This window comes from Jaculus jaculus, chromosome 12 (genome assembly GCF_020740685.1).
Source record: "Jaculus jaculus isolate mJacJac1 chromosome 12, mJacJac1.mat.Y.cur, whole genome shotgun sequence".
Classification (NCBI taxonomy): Eukaryota; Metazoa; Chordata; class Mammalia; order Rodentia; family Dipodidae; genus Jaculus; species Jaculus jaculus.
The window spans coordinates 41,250,197-41,277,457 of record NC_059113.1 but is presented as its reverse complement, the minus strand read 5'-3'; the positions used below and the strand labels follow the sequence as shown (position 1 = coordinate 41,277,457).

Below are 27,261 nucleotides of genomic sequence, written 5' to 3'. Positions count from 1 at the left end.
GGATTAAGGGTGTGCACCACCAGGCCTGGTTTATATTAATTTAAATAAAACCAAATGTAAAATTCAGTTTCTAACTTGCATTAGCCGTATTTCAAGTGAGCAACTTATTTTGGACTTACTGTGAGGTGAAATTTCATCGAGTGTGTGAAAATACCACATAGTTAGCCATAAGGTACTAACTGTTGAGTTACTGCTGTGGCCATAGAGCAGAAAATATGTAGATTATATCAGTCATATTTCCATATTATCCATGTAAAGCCAGATGTACTAAGAGGTGCATGTGTCTGGAGTTTGTTTGCAGTGGCAGGAAGCTCTGGCATGCCCATACTCACTGTCTGCTTCTTTCCTTTTTACACTCTCTCAAATAAATAAAAAAAATATTTCAAAGAAAAAAAAAAGAAACTTTTAGTTGGGCTTGGTGACACATACCTTAATCCAAGTGAATTCAAGGCCACCTTTAGACTACAGAGTAAATTCTAGGTCAGCCTGAGGTAGAACGAGACCTTACTTTGACAAATCACAAAAAGTAAACAAAACAAAACCAACCTTTCATTGTCAGTTTTTAGAGTAGTTAGTTGTATTTTTAAGCACTTTACAATTATTGGAATCACAGTGCTGATAGACTTTTGCTTTTTTTTTTTTTTGAGGTAGGGTCTTGCTGTAGCACAGGCTGACCTGGATTCGCTATGTAGTCTTAGGGAGGCCTTGAACTCATGGTGATCATCCTGCCTCTGCCTCCCAGGTACTGGGATTAAAGATGAGCGCCACCATGTCCAGAGACTTTTGCTTTTTTTATTTTTTATTTTTATTTTTTTTCTCTTGTACTACTGGGGATTGAGCCTAGGGCTTTTGCATGCTGGGCACATGCTCTACTACTAGATATAGTCCCAGGTGTAAAGTTTTGATTTTATACTATCAACTAGAATCATACAGGTAAGGTCTAAGAACCTTTATTTCACTAATAATAGCAATTAATAGGCTAATTGATTGCCACTTTAATGGAGAGTACATTCATTTTTAGCTCACTGGAGTTTTTATGTGGGGACTTGGGGAAGCAACAGGATGTATAGCCAGCCTGCTCTAGCACAGAATTAGATGTCAACCTCAGGCCATGATATTTATTTATGATAAAACTGGGGATGATATTTATCCAAAGTTTTAAACTAGAGCTTATTGTAGGAACATTGTTCAGCCAGAAAGCTTCCATGCCCTGGATCCCTGCAGTTTGATGACATGAAAACTAGCCCAAGAGTGATGAGAAGCACGAGGTTAGGGAAATCAGTGGCAAGGTTCAAAAGCTGATCTCTGTAAAGTAGACTTTCATTCCATCTCATGCTTATAATGTGTACTCTTGAAATATGTTTAAGGTAACTTTCCTTAAAAGCACAGATTTAAGCCAGGCGTGGTGGTACTTTTAATCCCAGCACTTGGGAGGCAGAGTTCAAGACCACCTTGAGACTACATAATGAATTCCAGGTAAGCCTGGGCTCAAGTGAGTCCCTACCTTGAAAAAACAAACAATCCCCCCCCAAAAAAAACAGCGACAGCAATAAAAAAAAAACAACAAACCCCCGCAGATTTAATATCTAAAACATAAAAATTGAGAATAGAGAAACATGAGACTTAAAATTCCATACTCAGAAAAATATAACCATTTGTTTATATCACATTGGCACCTTATTTTATTTTTATTTGAATCTCATGGTAAATAAGATTAGAAAAAGGAAAATAAACAATAATCCCTCTGTAAAATGCCTACCATATTTAATTTATTTAATAATTTATTTATTTGAGAGAGAGAGAGAGAGGAGAATATGGAGACACCAGGGCCTCTAGTTATTGCAAATGAACTCCAAATGCATGTGTCATTTTGTGCATCTGGCTTACGTGGATACTGGGGAATTGAACCCAGGTTGCTAGGCTTTGCAGGCAATTGGATTAAGTGCTGAGCCACTTCTCAAGGCCTTTCCCCCCTTTTAGCATTTTTTTGTTTTTGTTTTTCAGGTAGGGTCTCACTCCAGCTGAGGCTGACCTGGAATTCATTATGTAGTCTCAGGGTGGCCTTGAACTCAAGGTGATCCTCCTACCTGGGATTAAAGGCATGTGCCACCACTCCAATCCCTCCCTCCCTTTTTATTTTTTAATTTAATTAATTTATTTATTTTGTTTTTTTTTGAGGTAGGGTCTCACACTAGCTCAGGCTGACCTGGAATTCACTATGTCGGTCTCAGGGTGACCTTGAACTCATGGTGATCATCCTACCTCTGTCTTCCGAGTGCTAGAGTGCTAGGATTCAAGGTGTGTGCCACCATACTCAGCCCTCCGTCCCTTTTTAAATGAGGAATTTTCTAATAACCAAAGAGGGAAAGTGCATTCAGGCATGTTTTAAAAAGAAGTTAAACTTGCCACCGGGTGTGGTGGTGCACGCCTTTAATCCCAGTACTCGGGAGGCAGAGGTAGGAGGATCATGGTGAGTTAAAGGCCACCCTGAGACTATATAGTGAATTCCATGTCAGCCTGGGCTAGAATGAAATCCTACCTTGAAAAACCAAAAAAAAGAAAGAAATTAAACTTCTCTTATATCTCTAATGTCTTAGCTAGTGTAAAAAAAACTTTCGTTGAAGGAGTAGAAAATGTTAACATGATTGACCATGTTTGAGTTGATATTTCATTTGTCTACAAAAAGTTTGGCTTCAACTGGGAAGGAAGCATTAGTGAATTTTGTTGATGTAGTACAAATATAATTGACCTAATAGAAATCCAAAATTAGTTCTTTTTTTTAAAAAAAGTATTTATTTTATATGTATCAATATAATCTCCCTTTCTTGTGTGCTTATATGTGTGATATATATGCATGTTTGTATGTGTGTGGGCTGGGCGTGTGTGTGTGTGTGTGTGTGTGTGTGTGTGTGTGTGTGTGTAGGTCAGAATTCTATGTTGGATGTTTTCCTCACTCTTTTGACCTTATTTTGTGTGTGTGGAGTGTGTGGGGTGTGTGTGTGCCCTTGCAGTGCTCCATGAACTTGCCTGTGGCAGAGGGGAGGGGTCACTTGTCTGTGGTGGCTGGAATGTTAATAGTCTTATGCCCCAATTTTTTTTTTCCTTGAGGTAGGGTCTCACTCAGGCTGACCTGGAATGTACTCTGTAGTCCCAGGCTGGCCTTGAACTCAGGTTGATCCTCCTACCTCTGCCTCCTGAGTGCTATAGCTAAAGGCATGCTTTCTTCTTACCATTCTTATTTTGAGCCAGAGGCTCTTTACTGGTGTCAGAGCTTGCTGTTTTTGTGAGCCTGGGCGAGCCCATGGTCTCTGCTGTCACTTGAGGGACTGAGGTTACAGGGCTACATCCAGCTATTTATGTGGGTTCTGGAGATTTTTTTTAACCTCTGAGATGGGGTCTTGCTCTAGCTCAGGCTGACCTGGAATTCACTATGTAGTCTCAGGGTAGACTACACAGTGAATTCCAGGTCAGCCTTGGCCTAGAGTGAGGCCTACCTTGTAAAAACATAAAATTAGCACAAAATTAGAGTAGCATAAAATTAGAATAGACTAAAAGTTCATTGGAACTAAGATGTATTCATGTACAGTAAGTTATAGGTACAATAAATGATCCGTATTTTTTTTTTCCTTCCCAGTGTTGGCAATCAAATCTAGGGCTTCCTGGATGCTAGGCAAATGATTTAACATTGAGCCATCTCCCTAGCTCTTAAATGATGTAAATGTAAAATTAAAAAGTTCCTCATATATTCTTCTAGTGTCAATTTTACATGTATATCATTTAAGAGCTAGGACTGCTCTTTGACCTTGAGAACTACAGGTAGTCTCTACAGCCCAGAAACTTTAATTTTAGGAATTTCAGAAATATTTGTTTAGATGTCTTAAGTGTCTTTGTCCTTAATGCATTGTTTGTAATAATGAAAAATTAATGTAGTGCAAATTATGCATCATGTAGAATATTTAAGCTTGTTTACACTAACTCCATTCTATACTTTATCCATACTTTGAAATAGTGTTTTATTAAAAATAATATTTAAAAATTTTATTTATTTACAAGGGAAGAGAGAGAGATGGGGGGGGAGGGAGGGAGGGAGGAAAAGAGCAGAGAGGCAGACAGAGCGAGAATGGGCATGTTAGGGCCTCTAGCCACTGCAGACAGATTTCAGATGTATGTGCCACCATGTGCATCTGGCTGACATGGGTCCTGGAGAATTGAACCTGGGGGTCCTTTGGCTTCACATTCAAACAGCTTAACCGCTAAGCCATTTCTCTAGTCCTTTTTTTGTTTTTGTTTTTGGATTTTTTTTGTTTCTATTTCATTAATTTCTGCTCTAATCCTTATTATTTCTTCCCGTCCACTGATTTTTGTTTTGCCTTGTTGTTCTTTTTCCAAGGCTTTAAGGTGAAGCATTAGATCGTTTACTTGTGACCTTTCTAATTTCTTAATATAGGCACTTAAAGCTATAAATTTACCTCTTAGAACTGCCTTCATTGTGTCCCAGAGATTTTGGTATGTTGTATTTTCATTATCATTTGACTCTATGAATTTTTTGATTTCCTTCTTGATTTCTTCATTGACCCATTCAACATTTAGTAGTGTATTGTTTAGTTTCCATGGTTTTGTGTATGACCTATAGCTTTTCTTGCTATTGATTTGTAGTTTGATTCCACTGTGGTCAGATAGACTGCAAGCAATTATTTTAATTTTCCTGTATTTGTTAAGATTTGCTTATGTCCTAATATATGGTCTATTTTAGAGGATGTTTCATGTGCTGCTGAAAAGAATGTATATGCTGCAGCATTTGGATGAAATATCCTGTATATATCTGTTAGGTCCATTCCTTCTATGACCTCATTTAGTCCAGATGTCTCTCTGTTTATTTTTTCCTGGGATGACCTGTCAGTTGATGAGAGTGGGCTGTTGAAGTCCCCTACTACCACTGTTTGTTGTTATCTGTGACCTTAGTTCTAATAGTGTTTGTTTGATGAATTTGGGAGCCCCCATGTTAAGTGCATATATGTTTAGGATTGTAATGTCCTCCTGTTGGAGTGTCCCCTTAATCAATATAAAGTGACCTTCCTTATCTTTCTTGACTAATGTTGGACTGAAGTCTACCTTGTCAGATATTAGGGTAGCAACCCCTGCTTGTTTTCTAGGCCCATTTGCTTGAAACACCGTTTTCCAACCTTTCACCCTAAGATAATGTCTATCCTTTGTAGAAAGGTGTGTTTCTTGGAGGCAACAAATTGAAGGCTCCTGCTTTTTAACCCAGTCTGCAAACCTGTGTCTTTTGGTTGGGGCATTGAGGCTGTTGATATTAAGAGATATTATTGAAAGGTGTGTATTTATGTTTGCCTTTTTTTTTTTTCTTTGTAGTTCTAGTTCTACCTTTGCTCTTTTTTGTTAACTAGTATTTGAGTATTATTTGTTTTTTCCAGGTTCCTTGTATGTGTGCTTTTACTTCTCTTTGCCATGAAGGATTCTTTCAAGTATTTTCTGCAGAGCTGGTTTTGTCTTCAAATACTCCTTTGACCAGCTTTTGTTGTGGAATGCCCTTATTTCTCCATCTACTTGAATGGATAGCTTTGCAGGATAAAGTAACCATGGTTGACAGTGGCTATCTTTCAGAACTTGGAATACATCACTCCAAGCCCTTCTGGCTTTTAAAGTTTGTGTTGAGTAATCTGTTGTAATCTTGATGGGCTTGCCTTTGTAGGTAACTTGATTTTTCTCTTTAACTGCTTTCAGTATTTTTTCTTTGGTTTGTGTGTTTGGTAGTTTGATTATAATATGGCGAGAAGAGGTTCTTTCCAGGTTTCGTCTGGCTGGGGTTCTAAAGGCTTCCTTTATCTGCATTGGCACCTCTTTCCCAACTTGGGGGAAGTTTTCTTCTATGATTTTGTTGAAGACGCCTACTATGCCTTTGGAGTAAATTCTTCTCCTTCTACTATGCCCTGAATTCTTATGTGATCTTTTCATAGTGTCCCGAATATCTTGAAATTCTCATTCATACTTTTCTATTAGTTTGTCTTTTTTTTGTTGGACTGTATTAGATCTGCCACCTGGTCTTCTAGCTTAGATATTCTGTCCTCTCCTTCATCCATTCTACTGATGAGATTTTCTACAGAGTTTTTTTTATTTCATTAACTATGTCCTTCATTGCTAGTAATTCTGACTGGTTTTTCTTTATTATTTCTATTTCCTTATTTATGTCTTGTATTGCCTTCGTTATTTCATTAAATTGATGTCCTGTGTCTTTGATTCCTTTGGTTTTCTCTTTGATTCCTTTGATTTCTTTAAACATATTTACAATCATTCTTTTGAAATCTTAGGCATTTCCTCTAACTCGTTCTCACTGGAGGTCATTTCTGATGCATTAATTCTTTTTGGTGGATTTATATTGTCTTGCTTTTTAGTGTTTCTTGTGTTATAATGTATATATTTTTGCATCTTGGATTAAGTTAATGCTTGGATTTTCTAGTTAGCTGGGTATTCTTAGCTATATCAATTGATCTGATGTTATATATCTTCAGGGTAGGAGCTGAAGGTGTTAGGTGTGGCTCTCAAGACTCTCAGAGTATCTACAAAGGTGTTCCTAGGGTTTGGGTTTGCCTGCTATGGGAGTATTCAAGTAGGCTGAGTGGAACAAAATATATTCTAAAATTTAACTAAACAATGTACACATTCAGTGAAAAACAGCACCGAGTATTTATGCAAGAGTGGGTATTATAACAACCAGATCCTCTATCAACAAAGAGGTTAAGATTTCTGGCCTGTTGAGAGTTGCAAGTCAGCTTGTGACCAAGTGAGACCCTTCCCTGGTACAATCTCAGTTACCTTTTTGGATGATTTTGGTCTCAGTGATTGCGCACTCTGCTTGCGTCCCTCTTTGGTGTCCTGTGGGTTCAAGTAGGCTGGCTGGATCGCTGGACTGCTGTTCTGTTTTCTGGAGCTGGGCACTGGCTTTTCTTGTGGGGCAAGCCAAGCCTGGCAGCTGTGGTCCCACAGACCTGGCACCACCGCTGCCGCTGCTGGATCTGCCACTGCTGTAGCTGCCGCTTCTGGATCCGCTGCTTCCCGGGCTGCTGCTGCTGCTGTGGGAGCTGGTGCTGCCAATGCCGGAGCTGCCAATGCCGGAGCTGGCGCTGCAGCCGGAGTCACCGCTGCTGGAGCTGGAGTGGGAGCTGCTGCTGCCGGAGCTGCTTTGGCTTGCCTGTGTGGCCTGTGGATGCTCTGGATTTCTCCTACTTCTCTGCTGCTGCTTTAATTTCTTATGCACCTCACTTTTTTTTTTTTTTCACCTCACTTTTTAGTAAAAGGGTGTATTTTGCTGGGTATTCTTTGGCTTTTTCTCCTCTAGGCTGCTTTGGTGTGGTTCTTAAGCCGCCATCTTAACTGGAAGTCTCCTTTTTTTGTTTTTTTTTGAGGTAGGGCTTCACTCTAGTCCAGGCTGACCTGGAATTCACTATATAGTCTCAGGGTGGTCTTGAATATACAGCATTCCTTCTACCTCTGCCTCCAAGTGCTGGGATTTAAAGGCATGCACCACCACGCCCGGCTCTAGTGTGTTGATTTTGCCTTGCATGTATTGCTACTTGGTAGCATCAACAAAATTCATACTTAAAGGGAGCTGCTAATGTGTCACTCTTCTTTTCTTTTGTCTTTTCCTGTAGCTATACCAAATGGTTTTGGAACCAGCCCGTTAACTCCTTCTGCTAGGATATCAGCACTAAACATCGTGGGGGATCTCTTACGGAAAGTAGGGGTAAGCATTCAATTATTTATCATTAAGTGTTTCCATTGTAGAGAATTGTTTCTGTCCATTGTTAAGAACCACACTGAAGTGGAAAAGCACAAGCCCAGTGACAAGCTGACCCTACTCTAGACAACACCTCTAGTGCATGATGCCTATGGAAGGCTCTGAGGTTCCTGCTGACATTCTTCCTCTTCCCTATTGCCATCTACAGCATAACTCTTTTGTCCTTGCTTATAAAATGTTCTGTGTCTTTGAGCCCTCTCTAACCCTGTTCTTTGATACTGTCTTCCATCTTCTAGGCTATTCCCTCATCTTTTATTTTGTGGATGATACTATTTGACTCGTGTCATTTCTTACCTCTTTCTTGTTATCTGGTTTTGCTATTCTTGGGCCAATTCAACTTCAGCATTTCTTTCTTGGCTCCAACCTTGTATTTCTAAATAATTTGGCTTTTGAAATATGAAACTGGTTTTTCTGTGTATTCAGGTGTTTTTTTCTTGGGGGGGGGAGGGGTGGGTGGGCGGCATCTTGCTGGTCTAAAACTCATGGATTCAAGTGATCCTCCTTCTCAGCTTCCCAAGTAGCTAAAACAATAGGCGTTTGCCACTGTACCTTGCTTCTTGTTCAGATTTTCACTGTATTTAATACCTACTTCTTTGACTCTAGCCTGCCTATCAAGTAGTGCTCTTGTGTGTTGCCTATCAGTCATCACTTGCTTTTACTTCCTGCTTGCTGACAGAAATCATTTAGGTTGTCACTTTTTGTTTTTTTTCAGTTTTTTGAGGTAGGGTCTCATTTTAGCTCAGGCTGACCTGGAATTCACTATGTAGTTTCAGGGTGGCCTTGAACTCACAGTGATCCTCCTACCTCTGCTTCCTGAGTGCTGGGATTAAAGGCGTGCGCCACCACACATGACTCACTTCATAGTTTTGTTAGACCTGTGATCTGAAATAGGCAAACGGGGGATTACTTAAATAGCTATAGGACCTGTGGATTTGTGCCACTAGTATACAGTCAACCATTCTAGCAGTAGTCAGCTCCTGCTTACACTTCTCTTGGCAATTTATCCTTTCTGTCTCCATAATTAATCCTTGCAACTTTCTACCATCTGCTATCCCTCCACTTATTGTTGTATAATATACTTTCTGAAAAAAAGAAAATGGATTATACTTTAGAGAAGAAATAAGCTGGGTATAGTGTTATATACTTGTAATGCCAGCATTCCAGGAGCTAAGGCAGGAGGATTGTGAGTTTGAGGCCAACCTTGTCTACATAGCAAGACCTTATGGAGTGGGGGGAGGGATAGGAGTAAGAGAAGGAGCAGGTGGGGGAAGAAAGTCATAAGACATTAGGCCTTGCAGATAGATTGTTCTCTTTTTCTTCTATGTATTTATTTGAGAAAGAGAGAAAGAGGGATGGGGAGGGGAGGGAGAGAGAGAGAATATGGGTGTATCAGGGTCTCTTAATTTCCAGATGCATGTACCACTGTGTGCATCTGGCTTTACTTGGGTACTGGGGAATAAAACTTGGGTCCTTAGGCTTTGACAGAAAAGCACCTTAACTGCTGAGCCATCTCTTAAGCCCTTCTTTTTCTTCTAATACTTTATTTTTATTTATTTACTTAATTGAGAGAGAGATCAAGAGGCAGATAGAAAGAGAGACTGGGTGCACCAGAGCCTCTAGCCAGTGCATATGAACTGCAGGTGCATTTGCCACCTTGTGCATCTAGGGCTTATGTGGGCACTGGGGACTCAAACCTGGGTCCATAGGCTTCACAGGCAAGCACCTTAACCGCTAAGCCATAGCGGTTAAGGCTCTTCTTGCCTGTGAAGCCCCAAGGATCCATGTTTGACTCTCAAGATCCCATGTAAGCCAGATGTACAAGGGTGAGGCAAATGCAAGGTTGCACATCTCCACTAGGTGGCACAAGTGTATGAGTTCAATTGCAGTGGCTGAGGCCCTGTCGTGCTAATTCTCTCTGTCTTTCTCTCTCTTTAAAAAGAAAATAAAAGAAAAAGAAAAACAAAACCTTATTATTTGCATAGAGAGAGAGAATGGGTAAACAGGGCATCTTTCTGCAATAAATGTAACTGCAGATGCATGTGCCATTTTATGCATCTGGCTCTACATCCCCCACGATGTTTAGTGCTGATATCCTAGCAGAAGGAGTTAATGGGCTGGTTCCAAAACCATTTGGTATAGCTACAGGAAAAGACAAAAGAAAAGAAGAGTGACACATTAGCAGCTCCCTTTAAGTATGAATTTTGTTGATGATGCTACCAAGTAGCAATACATTCAAGGTACTGGGGAATTGAACCTGGGCTGGCATGGTTTGCAAACAAATGCCTTTAACTGCTGAGCCACTTCCCTAGCCCAATTATCATTGAAAGTTATTATAGGCTGGGTGTGGTGGCACACACCTTTAATCCCAGCACTCGGGAGGCAGAGGTAGGAGGATCTCTGAGAGTTCGAGGCTGCCCTGAGACTACATAGTGAATTTCAGGTCATCCTGAACTAGAATGAGACCCTACCTTAAAAAAACAAAACAAAAACAAAACAAACAAACAAAAAAATAAAGTTACTATAAACAATGTTCATGAATCATTCATCCAGTACATATAGTAGTCTTTCCTCACTACTGAGGTTGCCATGATGTTGTATTAGTTACTTTTCTTACTGATATGAACAAATACCTGAGAAGAATCAGTGGAAGGGAGGCTTATAGTTTAAGGGTAGGCAAAGCATGGTGGCTGGAGCATGAAGCAGCTGGTCACATCATATCCACAGTTAGGAAGCAGAAAGCAGTGAATGCTTGTGCTTTCTGAGCACCACTTTGTATTTCATTTTTAATATTTTATTTATTTATTTGTTTTATTTTGAGAGAGGGAGAGGGAGAGAGAGGGAAGGAGGGAGGGAGGGAGGGGGGAAGGAGGGAGGGAGGGAAAGAGAAAAAGGGTATACCAGGGCCTCTAGCCACTGTAAACAAATTCCAGATGTATATACCTCCTTGTACATCTGGCTTATGTGGGTCATGGGGAATCAAACTTGGGTCCCCAGTCTTTGCAGGCAAGTGTCCCAACCTTTAAGCCATCTCTTCAGCCCTCAGCACCACTTTTATCTGCCACTGTAAACTTCCTTATTTTCCTACCAAATGGAACATTTTTCATATCTTTTAAAAAATGAGTTATCCAGGCATAGTGGTGTACTCTTTTTATCTCAGCACTCAGGAGGCAGAGGTAGGAGGGTTGCTATGAGTTTGAGGCCACCCTGAGAGTACATGATAAATTCCAGGTCAGCCTTGGCTAGAGCAAGACCCTTTCTCAAAACAACAACAACAACAATGACAACAACAACAACAAAACCTCAAACCAAAAACTTACTTATAAATTCATATGTATATATAATGTATTTGATCATAATAAATTCCCATTACCTTCTCTTTTCCTCTTTTCCACTGAACTTCTTCCAGCACCTCTACTTTTGATGTCTTGTGTGTGTGAGACTGAGCTCAGTTAGGTTTCTTCCAGGAGCATGGGTGATTGTGGGTAGTTAGTATCTTTTTGCTCCACTTGTTACTTTTCAGTGTAGACCTTGATGAATGTGGTTAGCAGTAACCATGACACAGCCAGAATGCTATCATGTCCTGAATGCCCACTTCCCCAAATTAGTCTGTTAGTTTTGAATTTAGCTTCAATTAAGTTCTCCTGATTTGGGCAAACAGCTTTTTGCCAGAATAGAAGAACTTTAATGGCCTCTAGCCAGTTCCTGATAAAGCCTCATGAGTCAGACCTCCACTGTGCATTTATGGTATTCTGGTTTTCCAGACTCCTACCAGAATGGTCCAGTAAAAAAGTTCTAAACTCTTCACATTCCTCCTGCTAATCAGTTCCAAAGCTGTATGAACCACATAGATTTATCTTAGTCAGGATCTCATTTCTTGGTACCAAATTTCTTAATTTTCTTATTGCTGTGACTAAATACAGAGAGGAAATAACTTAAGGTAGGAAGGGTTTATTTCCTCTTACACTTCAAGGGGATGCTGTCCATTATGGTGGACAAGGCGTGCCACAAGAGCATGAAGCAGCTGAGCCTATTGTCGCAGTCAGGAAGCAGAGAGCAATGAATGCTTGTTTTCAGCTTGCTTTCTCCTTAAAAAAAATTTTTTTTTTATTCTGGGACCCTGGTTTATGTGATGGTACATCCAGTTAAGGTGGATTGTTCCATCCCAACTAATCTAATTTTGAAACTCCCTTACAGATATGCCAGAGATTTTTCTCCTGCATGATTCTAGATTCAATCAGTTTGTCAATTGAGATGAACCATTGTATATGCGCTTATTTTTAGCCTTTGTTTTAAGCAAAAAAAAAAAAAAAAAAGATTTAACCTAACTTCTCCCAGTCCAATTTTTACTTTATTTATTTACTCATTCATTTATTTGTATTGGGGGTGGAATGTAGGATTCAACACAGACTATATGAGACATTTCCCCAGTCCTAAATAATGTTCTTAAATTCTTATTTCTGATTTATTAGACTGTGTATCAACTCCTATTCTGTCCTTCCTCTTACCCCACTATTCCTTCTCTATGTTTTGTTTTGTTTTTCGAGGTAGGGTCTCACTGTAGCCCAGGCTGACCTGGAATTCACTATGTAGTCTCAGGGTGGCCTTGAACTCATGGTGATCCTCCTACCTCTGCCTCCCAAGTGCTGGGAGTAAAGGCGTGTGCCACCACATCTGGACTATTTCTTCTTTTCAAAAACTTTTTTTTATTTTTCTGGGGGTGGGGTTCCAGGTAGGGTCTCACTCTAGCCTAGGCTGATCTGGAACTCACTGTGTAGCCCTGGCTGGCCTTGAACTCAACAGTGATCCTTCTACCTCAGCCTCTCAAGTGCTGGGATTACATCACACTAGCTTTTTGAAAAATCGTTTATTGACAATATTCCCAATTGTATATGTTTTGATTATTCTCTCCCATTTCCTTCTTTTGTTACTTCCTCTTTCCACTGAACCCTTCTTCCCAACTAGTCTCTTTTCTATTTTTTTCTGCCTTCTATTTAAAAAAATTTTTTTTAATAATTTTATTTATTTATTTAGAGTGGCAGATAGAGAGAATGGGTGTGTTGGGGTCTCCAACAATTGTAAGAACACTCCAGATACATGTACCACATGTATCTTACGTGGGTACTGGAGAATTGAACCTGGGTCCTTAGGTTTCCCAGGCAAGTGCCTTAACCACTAAGCCATCTCTCCTAAGCCTCCTCTTCTATTTTGATATCTTCTTTTTCCTCTCCTCTATCATCTGTGGCATAATGCTGATGGGCTCAATATTTTGTAGGCTGTTTGCAAGTAATGGTGATAGCTGCTGTGAGGCCATGTCCAGAAGACAGCATGCCAAAGTATTCCTCTCATTCTCTGGCACTTACATTCCTTCCGCCCCCTCTTCTGCAATGTTCTCTGAGCCTTGGAGGGCATGGTAGAGATGTCTCATACAGCACTTAGCACTCCAGAGTCACCTTTTTTTCTGCATTTGGATGGGTTTTAAGTCTTCTCAGTATTCACTGCCATCTACAAAAAGAAGCTTCTCTGACCCAAGGAGAGAACAGCACTAATCTACAGGCATAAATTTAAATATTTAGTGGGCAATTTGATGGGCACAACATATTCATTTAAATAAGTAACAGGGGCTGGAGAGATGGCTTAGTGGTTAAGTGCTTGCCTATGAAGCCTAAGGACCCTGGTTCAAGGCTCGATTCCCCAGGACCCAAGTTATCCAGATGCTCAAGGGGGTGCATGCATCTGGAGTTCGTTTGCAGTTGCTGGAGGCCCTGGCGTGCCCATTCTCTCTCTATATCTGCCTCTCAAATAAATAAATAAAAATAAAAAAAATAAAAAAATAAATAAGTAACAGTAATAGCTTCCCTTGGAGCCTATGATCTTCCAAGCCATAAACATTTTTTTTTTTCTTCAAGGTAGGGTCTCACTCTAGCTCAGGCTGATCTGGAATTCACTATGTAGTCTCAGGGTGGCCTTGAACTCATGGTGATCTTCCTACCTCTGCTGACTAGGTTTTCAATACCAAGCATGAATTCTCTTCCATAGAGTAGGCCTCAAATCCAACCAGAAAGCAATTGATCACTCTCATAATAGCCATGCCACAATTGCACCACTGCATATCTTGCCTGTTTGAGGAAGATAACTGAAGAACCTGTGAAAGGAACTGACTACATTAGAAATATGCTCAAGTGATGTTTTGGGTTCTGTACAGTACTTGCTCTACATTTTCTCCAAATCTTAACAAGTAATGGATGGAGTTGCGACGTCTAAGGGTCTGTCTCTGTCTACTTGTGCCATGTTTTTCTTAGTTGCAAAGTGTGGGTCATGTCTGAGTCAGTGATACAGAGAGGAGTAAAATTTCTGAGATCATTAGAAAGGGGCCCTTCAAAAGGTGACTCATTATGGCTTAACTAACTGCTATTATCTTGGAGGGTAATGGTTAAAGCTTGAAACAGAAATGGTTTGAAATGCAGATTTTTCTGTACAGCTTCTATTTTAACAGCCAAGTTTTTTCTTCTTTCCTTTGTAGGCTTTAGAATCCAAATTAGCAGCTTGCAGGAATTTTGCAAAGGACCAAGCATCACGAAAATCCTATATTTCAGGGAATGTTAACTGCGGGGTGATGAATAGCAACGGCACAAAGTTCTCGCGGTCAGGGCACACGTCCTTCTTTGACAAAGGGTAAGTCTGGACTTTTTTTTTTTTTTTTTTGGTTTTCTGTGGTAGGGTCTTTCACTAGCTGACCAGAAATTCACTATGTAGTCTCAGAGTGGCCTCAAACTCTTCACGATCCTCCTACTTCTACCTCTACTTCCCGAGTGCTGACTTTTTAAAGTAATCAGTTCTGTAGCAGTAAGGTTCCATTATTATTAATTGAGTTTACTGAAGTCTTGAGAAGGCAAATTCAGTTTGATAAATGTACCTGAAGCCTGTTCTCATTTACCTCTTGGGGGACCTGAGATCTGTTGTTGACTTCTGGTCCCTGTGGAGTCTGTTGCCCTGGAACCTACAGCATTTGTCCTGGGAGCAAACTCTTGGAAGGCAGTGGTGCTGGGCTTGGGAGAGCCCACAAGGCTTATATGAGCTCTGTTCACCCTGCACTTGTAGCTTGGGACACTTGCAGAGCAACTCTATGACAAACTTTTCATTTGAAGATTTTTGAAAAATACAAAGCCCTAAAATCTTTAGACACCGCATCAGATACAGTTGAAATACTTCTGTAAGGAGTGGAGATTTTAAAGAATGATAAATAGTGCAGTAGTGCTGTATCCTTAGTGTAAAAATCTTCAGCCGGTGTAGATTTGTTTGAAGTAAAAAGTAACTTTTCTGTTACCACACTATTTTTTGCATTCCCTAGAGTTATTCTTAAGAATGTAAAATCGGCTGGAGAGATGGCTTAGCGGTTAAGCACTTGCCTGTGAAGCCTAAGGACCCTGGTTCAAGGCTCACTTCCCCAGGACCCACGTTAGTCAGATGCACAAGGGGGCGCACGCATCTGTGGTTTGTTTGCAGTGGTTGGAGGCCCTGGTGTGCCCATTCTGTCTCGCTCTATCTGCCTCTTTCTCTCTGTGTCACTCTCAACTAAATAAATAAAAATGAATACAAAAATTAAAAAAAAAATATTTAAAAAAAAAAAAAGAATGTAAAATCAGAGCTAGAGAAATGGCTCAGCAATTAAGGCACTTGCCTGCAAAGCCTAACCACCTGGGTTTGATTCCCCAGCACCCACATAAAGCCAGCTGCACAAAGTGGCATATGTGCATCTGGTGTATGTTTGCAGCAGCTATAGGTCTTGGCTGCTCATATTGATTGATTGATTCATCCTCTCCTTCCAAATAAATAAATAAATTTTTTCCCCAAATAAAATATTTTTAAAAAGAATGTAAAGTCAGATTTTTATGCATCTTCTGTACATTGTTTTGCAAAACACTATGAGATTATACTTTAAAACCCATCCAAGGGTGGTGAGATGGCTCATCAGTTAAGGCGTTTGCCTGCAAAGCCTAATAGCTTGGGTTCAACTCCCCAGTACCCATGCAAAGCCAGATGCACAAGGTACTGCATGCATTTGGAGTTCATTTACTGCTGCTAGAGGCTGTGGTGCACCCATTCCTTTTTCCTTCTGTCTCTTTGTCTGTCTCTGTTTGCAATTAATTAATTAGTTAAAAATGTTCAGAAATATGCTATATTGATTTATTTTTCCATATCAGTGCGTATTTGTTGTTTTCCCCATCCCTCCCTTTCTTTTTTCTAATGCAGTGTTATAGATATGGCTCATAGAGAACTAGTTAGGACCTATGGTCTGGTATGCTGACCATGTTACCTTAAGTAGTTATTACTGAAACAGTAATTGAGGCACCCCAAGTCCCTTGCTGTTGTCTTTTGTGATTTGTATGGGAATTTCTTCCTTGTTTTCTCTGAAAACAATACAGGGACAACCCTAAAAAATTTCTGCAGTGTCTTTAAAGTAGCTTGTAGTTCTTGCACCCTCAATTATGGCTAGTTTATGGAAGTCCTGCTTACATACACAGCCCACTCTTAAAAAGGGTCTTGTGGGGCTGGAGATATGTCTCAGTGGGTCACAGTGTTTTTGCTGCTTAAGCAGGACCTGAATTATGACCCCAGCACCCACATAAAAAGCTGGCCATGGCCATGCACTCTGGTAACTTCAGTGCTGAACAGGGCAGAAACAGGTGGTTCACTGGCACTTCCTGGTTAGCCAGTCTAACTGAAAGACAGCATGACTCCAGGTTAGTGAGAAACAACCCTGTCTCAAGGAAATAAGGCAGAAGAGTGGTGGAAGAGGATACCTGCAGTCCTTCATACATGTGTGCATGGGGCTGTGCATCTGTAGTACACACATAGCCAGCACGGGGGAGGGGCTGGAGAGATGGTTTAGCAGTTAAGACGCTTGCCTGCAAAGCCAAAGAACCCAAGTTCGATTTACCAGGACCCATGCACAAGATGGCACATGTGTCTGGAGTTCATTTGCAGCAGCTGGAGGCCCTGGCACACCCATTCTCTGTAACTCTCTTCTCTCAAATAAGTAAACAAATTAAAAAAATAAAAGCAACTTTTAATAAAGCACACTTTAAAATTTATCAGTATTTTGGGCTCAGTGGTTGAAGGTATTTGCCTGTAAAGACAGCTTGTATTACCCATTTAAAGCTCATGTACATGCACACATGCACAAATAGGTGAAATAAAAAATATTTATTTATTATTAATTTTATTTGGGGGGTAGGGGGAGAGAGAATGAATGGGAGTGCCAGGGCCTCTAGCCACTGCAAACGAACTACAGATGCATGCTCCACTTTGTGCATCTGGTTTACTTGGGACCTGGAGAATTGAACTTAGGTCCTTAGGCTTCTCAGGCAAGCACCTTAATCACTAAACCATCTCTCCAGCTTCCCTCCCAAGTCAATATTTAAATCAGAACTCTACTAACCCTTAAGGTTCCTTAGGTGGGGCAAAAATAATATTAAGTTTTCTCAGCTTTAGGAGTTTCAGGCAAACTTTGGGGAGTGACCCTATTTTGATCTCTGTGGCACAGGGGATGAATGGATAGTTCTGCATTAGAGTAGCCATTTCCCTTAAATGATATGGAGAAAGTGTAGAGATGTCTTCAGTAGTGTTGGAAATTTTTTTTTTTCCTGAATCTTATAATTTTCTCTAATAGAGTAGTTATTAGTCTTTCTCTGGAATCCTTTGTATTTTTGGTGGGCCACAGGCATATTTCATTGTGAGAACAGGCATGAAACAGAGATGGACTGGCTGGACAGGGGCCTTTGTGTAGGGAAGTACTTACTGTGGCCACAATGAAGGAGAAATAGCACTGTCATTCACGCTTACTCACCTTCTTGTCCCCGGTTTTCAGCAGGGGTTGCATAGAAGTGAACCTGCCCATGGAGAGATGAGAATTCAGTGTAGGTTGAAAGCAGGAGTGGTATTGGTTTCTCTGCCCGAGCTCCTGCTTCCAGGAGCAACCTAAATGCAACGTAGCCCATATTTCTTGAACTTAATGGGAAAAGTGCTTCCTAATAGAACCTGTTACAGTTGATACTTGATTTTGGTTTTAAATTATGCAAATGTTATGTTGTACTGTTTCAATTAAGAGTGAAATAGGGTCTGAGAGATGGCTCAGGGTTAAAGGCACTTGCTTGGAAGCCTGATGGCCCAGGTTCAGTTCCCTAGTACCCACGTAATGCCATATGTACTGGTGGTGCTTGTGTCTGGAATTCGTTTGTAGAGGTAGGAAGCCCTAGTGCATCCATTCTCTCTGTCTCTCTGTCTGCCTCTTTCTCTCTCTCAAATAATAATAATAATTATTTTTTTTAAAGATTGAAATAAGAACCAGACATGGTAGCACACACCTTTAATCCCAGCACTTGGGAGGCAGAGATAGGAAGATCACCATGAGCTTGAGGCCACCCTGAGACTATAGTGAGTTCCAGGTCAGCCTGGGCTCAAGTGAGACCCTACCTCGTATTAAAAAAAAAGAATGAAATAAGCTTTTGTGACTGACCTTTGGCCAAATGTTTTGACAAGTGGAAATACTAATCTGCTGCCACTTTTGGGATCTTGCTGTTGCCACGTTCAGGCTGATGGCACTTTTGAGGGTTGGCTGCATGTCTGATGCTTGTTCCTTGACTTTCATTCTGGCTTTCTTGTTTGGTCTGCATGGCTTTACTGTGGACTTTCTTCTTTTCACCTGTTGACTGTATAAAAACCAGCAGTAAAAGGAAGGAGACAACTCAGTTCCCAGATCCATTCCCAAATCTAGCAGTTGGAAGAAAAGCCAAATTTTTTTGTAGCAATATAAAGTGTGGCTTGTGATTTCAGCATGCAAAAAACCCTCCCATTATAAAGTCCTATGCTGTAGCACTTCCTTGCCTGTTTCTTGCTCCTGAGGAGTCTGCATTGCTGTAGCTTGTTAGTAGGATTGGAGACTAATGGAAGATTTTCTTGGGGGAGGGGTTCTTGAGGTTTGTGTGCAAGGTCACCATACCTTCTTATCTGGCAGCCTTTAAATGCCTCATAAAACTGGAGCTCAGCTGGGCACATTGCTTTATGAGATTCAGAAGTATTTCATAAACTTAGGTTATCTCAGGACTTCTTAGGTTATATAGGAGGATTTTGGCCAGACATGGTGGCTCAGCACTCAGGAGGCTGAGATAGGAGGATCACTGTGAATTCAGGGCCAGCCTGGGCTACAGAGTGAGTTCCAGGTCAGCCTGGACTAGTGTAAGACCCTGCCTCTAAACAAAACAAAACCCAAATCAAGATTTAGGTAGTCTGGGATCAGTCCTCCAGTCCTTCAAATGCAGGCTTCTGTGCCTGCTTTCCTTGATTCCTGCTACCATTGATATATCCCTTTATTTCCCAGTCAAAGGATGCAAAGCTTGGTGTGGGATAGTTATTCTCCTATGGGACAGTTCCTTCTATAACTTTAGTTTTCATATATGTATCACTTGCCCTATGTTTGTGAGCTAGTCTGAGTTCTCTGGGCTGTGTGTAGGTAGATGTGTATTAATTTTAGGGCATGATTTGAAAATATATGAAAATGTTTAATGTTTTTTTCCTTTTTTTATTAGGCAAGAAAAAGTCATATTTCCTACGTTGTTCATGGGTAACTGAATTTGTTTGCTGTGCCCTTTCTTTCTCTCTCTCTCTCTTTCATCTTGGTGTGTGGTGGGAGACACATTAACAAATGGGTGTAACTAACTGCATGGGGCTGATTCGGCTCTAACCAACTCATAGTCCGAGAGTTTTCAGGATCCCATTTCACTTGATTATCCATCACTGCTGTTAGCTTGGCTGTGCAGAACAATCACACATCAGTGGCCCTGGATGAGGTGCTTTCCTGCAGCTCTAGCTAGCTGGGAGGCTAATGCAGGAGGATTGTTTGAACCCAGGAGTTCAGGTCAGCTTGGGAAATGTAGCGAGACACTATCTCAGAGAAGCAAAACAAAACAGCACTCAGTGTTCCTGGATGGCTGTGAGAGCCTGCCTGGAGGCATCCCCCATACAGGTCAGGGTGATGTCTGAGTTGAGGGGTGGGAGTGATTGCCAGGCTCTAGGATCACATTTGACTATCTTCATGGGTATGAGAGTCCTCCTGTCCTGCACTTGCTTTGGTTTTCTGTGTCAGGATGGAGTCAGTTCCTCTGTGCTCATCTTACATTTCCAGATGAAACTGGGATAGAGGGTTGGGTGTAAAATCTCCCTTCCTTTTGAAAAGTACTTGTCAGTTGTCATAGCCTAGACTGAGGTTTCCAGCTCTTGGGAATCTGCTCAGCCACTTTTCTTTTTCTTGCTGTTGCCCTCTCTGGTATGCTGACCTTGCTTCTGATGGATTTAGAGGACTTCTGCCTTCTCTGTATTGTGTTATTTTCCTCCCTCTTGGCTTCTTAAAGGTGCATTAGCTCTTTTTATTTTTTTGCTGCTGCTATTGCCATTTTACAGCCAACTTTAGCACCTTTCTAGTATAAAATCATGACAGGTACAGCTCGGGAGCTTCCTTCTGCAGTTGTTGCCAGGGCTGTCTCTCTGGCGCTGCCAGTGCCTTCCACTCGGTCCTGTGCTTCTTTTCCTTTGGCTCTTTGGCTGCACCTGGTGCGTTTGGAGGCTGTTCTTCTCTTGTGGACCTTCCTCCACTGCACAAGTTTGAAGTTTCCTGAAGGGGCCTCACCAAACCAAAATCCTGCTTATAGGTCAGCTTTCTTCTTCTGTTTTTTTTTTTTTTTAATATTTTTTAGTCTATTTATTTATTTGAGAGTGACAGACAGAGAGAAAGAGGCAGATATAGAGAGAGAATGGGCACGCCAGGTCCTCCAGCCACTGCAGACAAACTCTAGATGTGTGTGGCCCCTTGTGCATCTGGTTAACGTGGGTCGTGGGGAATTGAGCCTCGAACTGGGGTCCTTAGGCTTTACAAGCAAGCACTTAACTGCTAAGTCATCTCTCCAACCCTCTTTTGGTTTTAACTTCTTCTTCTTCTTCTTTTTTTTTTTTAAAGGTGTATGCCTCCATGTGCAGTCCTTTTTTTCTTTCTTTCTTTCCTTCTTCTTCCTTTCTTTCTTTCTTTCTTTCTTTCTTTCTTTCTTTCTTTCTTTCTTTCTTTCTTTCTTTCTTTCTTTCTTTCTTTCTTTCTTCTTCTTCTTTTTTTTTTTTAAAGGTAGGGGCTCAGTCTAGTCCAGGCTGACCTGTAATTCACTATGGAGTCTCAGGGTGGCCTTGAACTCACAGCAATCCTACCTCTGACTCCCGGGTGCTGGGATTAAAGGCATGTGCCACCACGCCTGGCCCTTTTTCTTTTCTTTTCAACTTATTTTTATTCATTTATTAGAGACGGGGGGAGAGAGAGAGAGAGAGAGAGGGAGAGGGAGGGAGAGAGGGAGAGGGAGGGAGGGAGGGAGGGAGGGAGAGAGATAGAGATAGAGATAGATAGATAGATAGATTGGGTGTGCCAGGGCCTCTAGCCACTGCAAATGAATTGCAGATGCATGTACCACCACCATGTGCATCTGGCTTACATGGGACTGGGAGACTCAAACCTTGGTCCTTAGGCTTTGCAGGCAAGTGCCTTAACTGCTAAGCCATCTCTCCAGCCCTGGTTTTAACATCTTACTTCCTTTTAAACCTTTATTTTAATTTATTTATTTGAGAGAGAGAGAGGCAGAAAGAGGGAGAGAGAATGGGCATGCCAGGGCCTCCAGCCACTGCAAAAAACCCCCTCATGCATCTGGCTTATGTGGTTTCTGGGGAATGAAATGGAGATCCTTTGGCTTTGCAGGCAAAATGCCTTAACCACTAAGCCCTCTCTCCAGCCCCAACTTCTTGACCCAGACGAGAAATGTTAGGTTTTGGGTACTCTGGGACTCAGCCGACTTGACAGACAGGTGATCACCACACTGGCACATAGGCTGTGGCCCTGGTCCTCAGTGGAGGCACAACCATTTAGCTTTGGGACAATGGGGAAGGATGAGTTAAAGTTTTCAAATGTGATGAAGCTCAGAAATCAGTCATCCTGAGTCCAGAAAAGAATGGGGGGAAATGGAGGCTGTCTGTCACAGTAGAGCACAAGGCGGGAAGGAGTGAGTATCAGGGCTCTTCCTGCCACTCTTGGTCTCTGCATATGTGGCTTGATTGTAGGATTCAAATATGGACTGTATTGAGGGTTTTGAAACATGAACTATTTCTTCTTAGTCTTAGTTCTTTGTCCAGTCTCTTTGCATGCCTAGTTCTGTGAGATTGCAAGTCAGTATTTAGCATGCTGAGCCTGTGGTTTTTGCAGGGAATATGTGGCTCACATTGTATTAAAGAGAATCTCTCCATAAGCTGCTATTCAATTCCCTAAACTATTCTAGGAGCAGGTGGTTGACAGTGGTGGGCAGGTGTGGTACAGGGAAGCCTTTGCAGTTGGCAGCATCTGCCAAGTTGCTGTTTGGATAGATTGTCCTAGGAAGTTTCTCAGGATGGAAAGGCTGAAGCCCCCTGAGGAGGGGTTCCGCAGGCCCTTCCTTCTCCCATTCTTCCTGTTGCTGCTTGCACATGGGTGTGCCTGGAGGGCTTTCCACCTTGCTGAGTGTGCCTGGATGCTAGTACTTGTGTGGAGCTGGGCTATTATGTATAAGTTGTAAAAATGAGCTTTCCCTCTGGGCCTTGCTTACTAAAACTTAAAAATAATTAAGATATTTATGGTGGTGGTACACATCTTTAATCCCAGCACTTGGGAGGCAGAGGTAGGAGGATCACTGTGAGTTTGAGGCCATCCTGAGACTCGAAAAAAAAACAAACAACAACAACAAAAATATACATACACACACACACACATTGTAAGATTTGTAAAGTAATAAAGTAGTAAATAGTATTTACAACCCTGGGCTGGGGAGATGGCTCAGCGATAGGCACTTGCTTGCAAAGCCTGCCAGCCTGGGTTCAGTCCCGCAGTACACATGTAAGGCCAGGTGCACAAAGTAGCACTTGACCCTCCTGCCTCTGCCTCTTCAACAATTTCCTACCAGCATGTGCCACCACAACTGGCCCAAGTAGCACTTTTTTTGGAGTTTATTAGCAGGGACTGAAGGCCCTGGTATGCATATTCTCTCTCTCTCAAATACATATATGAAAATATTTTAAAAACTTGTAACCCAGACAGAAGATTATTAAATTTTTCTTCTATGATATATCACTATGATTTTGTCTTTTTTTTTTTTTTTTTTTGAGGTAGGGATTCACTCTAACCCAGGCTGACCTGGAATTCACTATGGACCCTCAGGGTGGCCTCGAACTCATGGTGATCCTCCTACCTCTTCCTCCCAAGTGCTGAGATTAAAGGCGTGTGCCACCATGCCCAGCTTTGATTTTGTCTTTTTATGTATGTGTGTGTAAATATATGTATATGTAATTCACACATTGCATATTTAAATTTGTGTGTATATGCTTGTGTATGTATATAAATTTATAACCAGGCATGTCCAATCATTAGACATTGTGATGTAGCATTGTCATCTACAAAGTTTGTGCATGACATCTGTGCAACTGAGTTACAAAAAACCCCAAATCACCCAAACTTTTAATGTTTTAAATAAGTTTATGATTCTGTGTTGAGCCACATCCCTAGTTAACCCATCCCATGGATTGGACATATCTGCAATAACGTCTCTGTTCAGAATCTGGGATGTACACCGTTTACTTGTCTTTATACTTCAAACATAGGAAGTTTGGTAGCCTGTTTCTTTTTCCTTGTAGCCTTAAATAAATTCTGAACATTTTCATGTGCTATTAAAAAAAACAAAACAAAAAACTTCAGCTGGGTGTGGTGGTGCATGCCTTTAATCCTAGCACTGGAGAGGCAGAGGTAGGAGGATCACTATGAGTTCAAGGCTACCCTGAGACTACATAGTGAATTTCAGGTCAGCCTGAGCTAAAGTGAGACCCTTGAAAAACAAAAACAAAAAACAAAACAAAAAAAAAACAACAACCAACCAACCAACAAAACTCTGTGAGAGTTGGAGGGATGACTTAGTGGTTAAGATACTTGCCTGCAAAGCCAAAGGACCAGGGTTCTATTCCCCAGGTCCTACATAAGCCAGATGCACAAGGTGGCACATGCATCTGGGGTTTGTTTGCAGGGCTGAAGCCCTGGTGTGCCCATTCTCTGTATCAGCCTCTTTCTCTCAAATAAAAAATAATAAAAAAGTAGAGATGTTTAAAAAAAGAACAACTGTGAAAGCCAGGCTTGGTGGCACATGCCTTTCTTTAATCCCAGCACTCAGGAGGCAGAGGTAGGAGGGTTTCAGAAGGTTATCGTGAGTTTAGGGCCACTCTGAGACTACACAGTGAATTCCAGGTCAGTCTGGACAAGAGCAAAAACCTACTTCGAAAATTTAAAAAAAATTTGTGAAATGTATTTTTAATGGTTTATCATTGTTTTGTTGCACAGTTCTTTAACTAGTTCTCTAGAGCAAGACATTTAGACCTAATCTGTGAGAGAGAGAAAAAAAAGAGTATATGGCTACAGTGGCCATCATTGAGACCAAGATGTTTGGAAAAGGTCATAGTCTTGGTATATTTTCAGTGCTGTGAATTCCCAGTTCTCTTGCACACAGTGCTTTCTAGGTAGCCCCTCATCTTTTGGGACATCAGAGAACCCTACTGTGGGCCGGGAGTAGGGCTAGTTCTAGAATGCATTGAATTTATGTATGGAGTGATTTTTAAATGACACTATCTTTTTCTTCCCTCTCTGCAGGGCAGTAAATGGCTTTGACCCAGCACCACCTCCACCTGGTTTGGGCTCTTCACGCCCATCGTCAGCACCGGGTATGCTGCCTCTCAGTGTGTGAGTGCCCGGCCTCCAGGTGGGGGTCCCTGCCCTCCTCCAGCAGCCCAGGACACCTGCGCCTTGCCCCTCGGTGCCTGGGGGTCCAGCCCTGTGCCCCTCTGTCTGCCTCCCCACCGCTGGCAGAGGGCAGGCTGCATGCAGTGGTGGCTGCTGGGCACTGCCCAGCCCCAGGACTCTGCGCGATATCAATACTGGCTATTTTCTCTTCCTGCCGTAGTGCCGTTGGTTTCACATGATTGCACTTTTGTGGGTCACAAGTGATACATACGTGTATTGCTCAATCACTGGATGTGGAAGTACCCATTCATCACACCTGCCTCATTGCCCCCACTTTGCTGTGCTGATAGGATTTAGTTGTGTTTAGAACATTCTAGAAGTTCTCCCTCAATCAGGTTGATGTGTGCCCTTCTAAGCTCCCACCCAAGCATCTTCATTACTTATAATCATGTGTCTCCCAACTTCATCCCTACAGTTCAGGTCTGTTTCTGGCCAAGTGTCAGGAAGGCCCCTGAATGAGGGACTTGCACCTTCTAACTTTGCATAAGCAGTTACCGTTCATTCCATAGACTTGTCTCCCAAAGCAATGAATGCCTGTCTGAGCCGCAGGTGGCAGGAGCCTCTGGGGCCTGGGCATTCAGGGCTGAGCCTCTGCTGCCCTTTCCTTCATGTGCCTCAGACTCAAGAGGCAGGTGGCAACCTTCTTGCCAGCTTTCTGGTCCCTCAGTTCAATGACATCTCAGAGCATTTTTGTTTTCTCTTTTGAAGGTCCGTCCAGTTGCATTGGGAAGGGTTGAGGGGCCTGATTCCAGGGCTGGCTGGCGCTGGCTCCTGGAGGCAGACTGGCCAGGGTTGTCCCTTGCATCCTTTAATTACTCTCATGCTGCACTTACTGTTTACATTTGTTTTATTGTACATAGGTTTGTAAACATTACTGCCTAAGATATTTGTATATAACTTGGGCTTTGTAGCTTTTATTTATTCAGACTCATATGGCATGTTAATGACTTATGATGGTGTCCTACTCTGGGCAGCTGTATAGGATCATCATGTGGTTAAAAGAATACTTTCCCTCCAAAAAAAATCTTTTAATGTGGAAACAATAAATTTCACAGAAAATAAGGATTGAGGTTGCTTTTTGTGGTTCTTGCCATCATATAAGAGCTGGAGCCTCCAAAGCTGGGTTCAGATGTCTCTTCGGCTTGACCTTGACATGGGTGTGTGAGGGATAGCAGTTGCAGAACAAGACACAGAAGACTGAGGAAGCCTCAGGAGAGGCCTTATCGTCTGCTGCTCTCCAGCCTCATACATTTCCAGGGGCAGCCCGAGAAGGCTGGGGTCCCACATGAAACTGCCAGGATGAGGACATTGGGGGAGGAACATGCCAGGGCCACAGGCTACCTGAATGGATCTTGGTGCTAGACTAGCTGTGTCACATACAGCCTTGTGCTAGGGTTAGAAAGGTCACGTGGGTGTGGGCTCCTCTCATATTTCTTGGGTTGATGTTAGCAAGAGAAAGAAGATATCAGGTGTTTGGTAGCAGGACAGCAGGTGACACATTGAGGAAAGTATGAAATGGAGCCTGTATTAATACATCATGTTCTAAACATTACCTGCTTATAGCAGCATAAACAAAATGGCATGCTTTAATAGTTTTAAAACTCCTAAGTGGGCCTGGGGAGATCTTTGAGGTTAAAAGTGCTTGCTTACAAAGTCTGCTGGTCTGGACTCAAGTCCCCAGTACCCATGATGCACAAAGTGGGTGCAAGCAACTGGAATTCATCTGCAGTGGCAAGAGGCCCTGGCACTATACCTATACTATATAATATATATATATATATGTACATATATACATACATACCCACATAAAAATACCTTTAAAAAAACATATGAAAATTAAGTGAGTCAAATTCCTAAGTAAGGCACATTAAGTAGGATGTACTTTAAATCTAATTTTACTTGTTAATAAGCAGGCAGGAATATGTGCTTAACATTTGTTGCTGGAGATGATGTCCTAAGCCAACTCACCGAGGCATTTGCAGCCAGACATGCTGTACCCAGCTGCACTGTTTGGAGGAAAAGCAGTCTTTATCAAGTCACGTGTAGCAGCTCCCAGCTTCTTGGCAAAGTGTCTTTGAAAGGATTGGATTAGATCAAATGTTTCAGCATGTAGTAGACCTCTTTCTGTAAGGAGGCACCCCAAATCTACAAGATAGCAAGAGCTCCTCTGGTGAAAGCTGGAGTGAAGCTAGGAGTACTGAGTCCTCAGTTCCTTGGGCTCATCTCATCCAGACTGTTCTGTCAGCTGCTCTTCAGCAAGTCAATGCCTGAGATTTGGACTGTGGCCACATGGGCCCTTGTTTCATTCATGGGATGCTACCACTGCTTTGGGTACAAGAGAGCACCAGCAGTGTTAAGACTTGTTTCCAGTTCCTTGGTGACAAGACACCTACTTAGTTGACAGCAGCCCTTTGCATATGACCTTGTGAGGACACTGGTTGACTCCACAGGGTCATCTTTAGCTTCCTGTGTGGATGATGCTCTGTACCTGTTTGCCTAGAGGACCCACTTGCTGTGCTGTCAGTCCCAGGAGTGAGCCTTCTCTGAGTTG

The 27,261-nt window shown here is 41.9% G+C and overlaps 1 protein-coding gene across 3 annotated transcripts in view; it reads left to right on the top strand.

Moving 5' to 3' along the window:
* Ndel1 (nudE neurodevelopment protein 1 like 1) overlaps positions 1-25,772 on the top strand; it is a 49,730-nt gene extending 23,958 nt beyond the window's left edge. For 2 of the 3 annotated variants that reach the window (XM_004663149.2, XM_045131800.1), the window contains 3 exons: positions 7,671-7,762; positions 14,337-14,488; positions 24,561-25,772. In XM_004663149.2, the coding sequence (XP_004663206.1) occupies positions 7,671-7,762; positions 14,337-14,488; positions 24,561-24,654 (338 nt within the window). In that variant the 3' untranslated portion in view covers positions 24,655-25,772. Of the gene's footprint in view, positions 1-7,670; positions 7,763-14,336; positions 14,489-19,401; positions 19,437-24,560 lie in introns of all 3 variants that reach the window. The other variant, XM_004663150.2, reaches the window with a different exon arrangement.
* Positions 25,773-27,261: the final 1,489 nt, after the last annotated feature.